Source organism: Myotis davidii, unplaced genomic scaffold (assembly GCF_000327345.1).
Source record: "Myotis davidii unplaced genomic scaffold, ASM32734v1 scaffold402, whole genome shotgun sequence".
NCBI lineage: Eukaryota > Metazoa > Chordata > Mammalia > Chiroptera > Vespertilionidae > Myotis > Myotis davidii.
In genome coordinates, this window is record NW_006293393.1 from 672,320 (window position 1) to 678,709 (window position 6,390).

Genomic DNA, 6,390 nt, shown 5'->3' on the forward strand with positions numbered 1-6,390 from the left:
GGCAGTCTTTTCTGCCTCCTCATCAGTGCTAAGGATGTCTGACTGCAGTTAATGCCTGCTCCCCACTGGCAAGTGGACATCCTCTGAGGGCTGCCCAGGCTGCCAGAGGGATGTCTGATTGCCAGCTTAGGCCAAATCCCCCCGGGGAGCGGTCCTAAGCCAGCAGGTGGTCATCCCCTGAGGGGTCCCAGACTGCAAGAGGGCACAGGCCGGGCTGAGGGCCACCTCTCCCCCACCCCCCCGAGTGCACAAATTTTTGTGCACCGAGCCTCTAGTGTAGTTATAAAATACGATGTTGTTATATGAATGAAGTGAATTAATGCATGTAAAACTCTTACAAAGTTCCTTACATAGCAAACACTCAATGTACTAGCTATTATAATTCATTTTCATCATCATTTTTCGCCACCAGAATTTATCTTAAAAAAATCAAATACTTCGTATTCTCTTTATATGAAATTCAAAATTAGTATTTTCTTTTATAGATGTAGAATTTAAAAATAAGATATAGAACAGATATAAAAGAATAAAGAACTACTTTTCATTCACTGAGTATTTCATTGTATGTATTTATACGTGCTAGGCATCATGTTAGATATTGGGGATAAAGTGGTAAGAGGTTAGCTCTAGGCAATTTCCTTTCTCATTTAATGTCTTAAGTTTTGTTGGACTAGTTGGTACAAAATACAAATAAAAAATAATATGGCATTAATACACATTTTCCTTTCCTTTTGCTAGTGTACTGTTTTATTTCTGTACCTGTGTATTTTTTATTAATTATTTTAAATAAGCATGTTGTTTTAAAATCTCTGTAAATGTTGAAGTACTAGGTTATCTATATTAGAGAAGATTTTCTTGTTCAAACTTTAAAATAAAATTTTACATGGTCCAAATTACCATAAAAGTGTATTTCCCTTACATTTTGTTTAAATGCATGAGTATAAACTTCTTATCTTTTGTGTTTTCAGAGAATCCTTGATACGAACTGCATTTCAGTGTCTTCAGTTGGTTGTGACAGATTTTCTACCAACAATGCCTTGTACTTGCCTGCAAATAGTTGTAGATGTTGCAGGTAGCTTTGGACTTCATAATCAAGAACTTAATATTAGTTTAACTTCAATAGGTTTATTGGTATGTATCATTGCCTTTTAATAATATAACCTATAGAGTGAATGGTAAGCAAATAACTTGGCTCTATAGGAGTCATTTAAATGACTCTGATACCAAACATATCTTCCTTAAAGGATTAAGTGACACAATTTAAGAAATAATTCATTAATAGCAGACTATTTGGAATAATTTTGACATATTGAGCTGAAATTTGTTTTTTACATGGTTTTCTTGGGAGGATTTTATAAACTGGTAATAGTACATAGAAGAGAGTCAGTTGACTCTCATGTAAAGGTTAATTGATTATCAATATTATTTTGGAAGCAACATTTTGATATACTAATTATTTAGTAAATAAAACTTCCATAAAAGGCTTCACCATTTATCGAGTCCCATAGCTTGTCAACACTGCTTTGTTAGCTGTAAGGAGACTGCACATGATAGTGCAAGAGCCCAGACTGTTAGACATGTATTTTAATTCTGTCTGCTCCTTGTTAATTGTAATTATTGATCTTCTGAGCCTCATTTTACTTATTTTGAATATAAAAAGTAATAAAATGTAAGTTAGGATATTGTTAAATATTACACAAAGTAAACGTAGAGAGCTGTTGCCAATACAAGTTTATTTAAAGGCATTTATTTAGACTCTTAAATGTATATTATAACTCAGAATTTTACAAGTCAATTTAAATACCCCTTACAAGCTAGATAACGTAGTATTTTGCTATTAACATGTTAAGTGCCATGTCAGTCACCGGTGACTGACACTATACTTTCCATCAAAAGTATAATCATGAGGGAAAACATTGGCATGTTCTGTATGTATATAATTGCTCCTAAAGAGTAGTTGATTAATTCAATGTTGATTTCTGCTAGGTATTACTTCCTTTATTTTATATTTATGTTCACAGATATTGGACTCTACATTTTTACCATTGATATAATTCTCATTGATTTGCATACCTTGCTGTGGTTGCAAATGAAGTTATAAGATATATTTGGAAATAGTAATTGCTCTTGTATGAAGTTACAAAATACTAACTTCATATTATATTAAGGAATGATATTAAGGAATTGTTAATAATTTTGTTAGTATGATAATGGTTTCAGGGTTATGTTTTTAAAGCCTTTTTGTAGAGATTATAAAATAGGTATAAAGTAATAAAATATTAATAATTTTATCTAGGTTGTGGGTATATAAACTATTGACATACTCCCTATTTTTCTGTGTTCTTAACATTTTTCATAATAAATTTATAAAAAATATTAATGTTAGCAAAATATTTCTCCCCCATATTCTCCTGAAATCAGATAGAAACACTTGACAGAGAAAGAGATGTTTTCATTAAATCCCTTCTTCTAGATTTCTGAAGTAATTTTTAGAAGTTTTATTCTAAAAAGTAAAACAACTGTGGGTTGCATATTTATATATGTCTTTAAAATAAAATCTATGGATAAAGTGATATTTTTCTACTTTGCTTTTTAGTGGAATATTTCAGATTATTTTTTCCAAAGAGGAGAAATTATTGAAAAAGAATTAAATAAAGAAGAAGCAGCACAGCAAAAGCAGGCAGAAGAGAAAGGGGTTGTTTTAAATCGGCCATTCCACCCTGCACCACCATTTGATTGCCTTTGGTTGTGTCTTTATGCAAAATTGGGTGAACTATGTGTGGACCCCCGACCTGCTGTCAGGAAGAGTGCAGGGCAAACTCTGTTTTCAACAATTGGTGCACATGGGACCTTATTACAGCATTCAACATGGCACACTGTTATTTGGAAGGTACTGTAAACTAGCTTAAGTTATCAGCTTTTAATTGGAACACACATATATTTTTTCAATTAAACTTTTTCCTGTTTACTTTTTCTTTCTGGAGGGAAAACTGGTTCTTGTATTAGATCCCTTCACTTTAAATTTAATCTTCCATTCCTTTTTTCATCTACTTTGGGTACCATCTCTTATTATTTATTTATTTATTTATTTATCTAATTCTTTATTGTTTAAAGTATTACATCTTTCTCTTTTTCCCCCATTGACCTCTCCCTGGCCATCCCCACCTCCCAGCACATGCCCTCATCCCCCTAGTGTCTGTGTCCATTAGTTATGCTTATATGCATGCATACAAGTCCTTTGGTTGATCTCTTAATGTCCCCCCCATGCCCCACCCCTGCCTTCCCTCTGACCTCTGAGGATTGACGGTCTGTTTGATGCTTCTCTGTCTCTGGATCTGTTTTTGTTCGTCAGTTTATGTTGTTCATTATATTCTGAAAATGATTGAGATCATGTGATATTTTTCTTTCTCTGACTGGCTTATTTTGCTCAGCATAATGCTCTCCAGGTCCATTCATGCTGCTGTGAATGGTAAGAGTTCTTTCTTTTTTACAGCAGTGTAGTATTCCATTGTGTAGATGTACCACAGTTTTTAATCCACTCATCTGTTTATGGGCACTTAGGCTGTTTCCAAATCTTAGCTATGGTGAATTGTGCTGCTATGAATGAAGTGTTCTTCTTTTCAAAAGCCAATGGTCAGGTTTGGTGGTACTTATATCTGTTCTGGCTTCTGATTTTCCATCAAAATTAATATCTATGAACCCCATGGTTCATCCTGTCATATTCGTCCTGTCATATTCACTGTGCTCAGCACCCTATGGTTCCTCATTGCTGTTTATATTTGCATTTCTCAGATGATTAGTGACTTTGAGCATGTTTTCATGTGTCTCTTGGCCTTCTATATGTTCTCTTTCGAAAGGGGTCTATTTAGGTCCTTTGTCCATTTTTTGATTGGATTGTTTATCTTCCTTTGGTTAAGTGGTATGAGTTCCCTATAAATTTTGGAGATTAAACTCTTATGGGATATAACATTGGCAAATACTTTCTCCCATGCGGTGGGCTCTCTTTTTGTTTTGTTGATGATTTCTTTTGCTGTGCAGAAGCTTTTTATTTTGATATAGTCCCATTTGTTTCCATTGTCCTAGGAGCAGTATTTGTAAAGATATTGCTACGACATATGTCTGCTATTTTTAAAAATATTTTTATTGATTTCAGAGAGGAAGGGAGAGGGAGATAGAAACATCAGTGATGAGAGAGAATCATTGATTGGCTACCTCCTGCACGCCCCACACTGGGGATTGAGCCTGCAACCCAGGCATGTGCCCTGACTGGGAATTGAACCTGGAACTTCCTAGTTTATAGCTCGATGCTCAACCACTCAGCCACACCAGCCAGGCTGTCTGCTATTTTGCTGCCTATGGATTCTTCTGAGATTTTTATGGTTTCCCATCTTACATTTAAGTCCTTTATCCAGTTTGAGTTTATTTTTGTGAATGGTGTAAGTGGTGGTCTAGTTTCATTTTTTTGCATGTATCTGTCTAATTTCCCCAACTTCACTTATTGAGGAGACTGTCTTGACTCCATGCATCTGTGCATTTGATAAAACTGAAAATGTTAGCTTTGTCATATTTTAAATTGCACTTTACGTAAAACAGATTAAATATTTAAAACCTCTTTTTTTTTTGTCTTCATGTCTTATCTCTGTCTCTGATTTCTGCCTTTGCCCTTCCCTTTTTCCCCATTTTCCCAAGTGGTAAAAATAGGAATTGCTAAACCATTACACATAATTCAAATATAATATAATCAAATGAGAATTTTATGAATTAAAGAGTATCAACAACTGAAATTTACTTGTAGAATCATCAAACAAAAGTAACCTTCAATTGGTAAATTCTACGTTCATTAAATATAGTTTTCTTTTTTATCCCCTTTTAAATACTTCCTTACAAAGTCAACAGCTAGGCTCTTCTTTTTTGTTACATCTGTTTCATTTTAATAAAATTCTACTTATAATCCTTTCACTGCTTTTGTGAATTTTTGAGATCAGTAAATTTGACAATAGGCAGCATAGTAAACCTTAATTGTATTTAACAATGTTTTCAATTTAATAAAGAGATCTCAAAATGTCTTCTTAAAAAAATTAATAATGTACATTTCCTAATAAAAATAACTAAAAGCCCTTGTGTGTTCTGTCTCAACTTTATCCCCTGGCTCCTCAGATCAGAAACATGCTTAACTTTTTTGTTACCGTTTTTAAAAGCAAACTGATAATTTCTCTTATAGCTGTTTTCCTTTCAACAGCTTCATTGTTTATCTTGCTGTTTACTTCTCAGGGATTTATTTCTTCCTCACCTTCCTTGCACTTCCTTATCCCTTATAATTTGATTTCCAGATCATTCTACTTAAGAGTCTCTTAAACCTTTGCCAGTAACAGAATCACCTGGAGGACTTATTAAAGCACAGATTGCTGAGCCACCACTCTATCCTCTAGAGCAGAACCTTTGTTCTGCCAACGGGCATTTGGATACTTACAACATCATTTGCTTAATAGAATTCACTTACTGTAAATGTATGTTGTTATGATAAAAGTGCCTAGATTTATTGAATTTCTACTCCCACCTTCTGTTGCCTTGGCAGGGCCAGATCAAATGATTTCTCAGGCCTTATACTGCCCATCGTTCAGGCTTTCTCTACCCCTGCTCTAGAGTTTGACTTTTTACCCTTGTCCTGGGGCCTGAGAATTGCATATGTATGACGCTACGGGTGATGCTAATGCTGATGATTTTAAGACCATATTTGAGAACTACAGAAATTGTTCACAGGCTACAGGTAGTCTTCTAATTGCCAAGTTTTTTGCCATATGCTCATTCCTTATCCTCCTAATTTTTTTGTAGCTTTTAACCTTGTTGATTAGTTTCTCCATGAAATTTCTTTCCTTGGTTTGTTTCACAGCATGCTTCTGGTTCTCTATTCAATTTTTATTTTAATTTATTTTCTTATTCCTTCTTCTCAATCTACCCTTTAAATATAAACATTTTCCAAGTCCTAAAACCATTTCCTGTTTCATTTTTCCAAGTATCTTCATCTAATCCTGAAGCATCAGTTATAAGCTCTAGCTAAATGTCTCCCATAATTGTATTTTTTGCCTGGACCCTTCTCATTAGTTTTGTTCTTTTTTTTTGATTAATTAAATCTTTATTGTTCAGATTATTACATTTGTTCCTCTTTTTTCCCCCCATAACTCCCCTCCACCCAGCTCCCACCCCACCCTCCGCCCTCACTCCCCACCCACTGTCCTAATCCATAGGTGCACGATTTTTGTCCAGTCTCTTCCCGCATCCCCCTCACTCCTTCCCGCCCCCCAGAATAGTCAGTCCACTCCTTTTCTATGCCCCTGAATCTATTATAATCACCAGTTCATTCTGTTCATCAGATTATTAACTCGATTTTCA

At 34.6% G+C, this 6,390-nt stretch overlaps 1 protein-coding gene across 1 annotated transcript in view; it reads left to right on the forward strand.

The window, feature by feature from the left end:
* The window catches only part of MON2 (MON2 homolog, regulator of endosome-to-Golgi trafficking), a 115,585-nt gene that overhangs the window by 71,962 nt on the left and 37,233 nt on the right, over positions 1-6,390 (forward strand). Inside the window, exons 23-24 of the mRNA XM_006767132.2 lie at positions 969-1,131; positions 2,597-2,890. Coding sequence (XP_006767195.1) covers positions 969-1,131; positions 2,597-2,890 — 457 coding nt within the window. The remainder of the gene's footprint in view (positions 1-968; positions 1,132-2,596; positions 2,891-6,390) is intronic.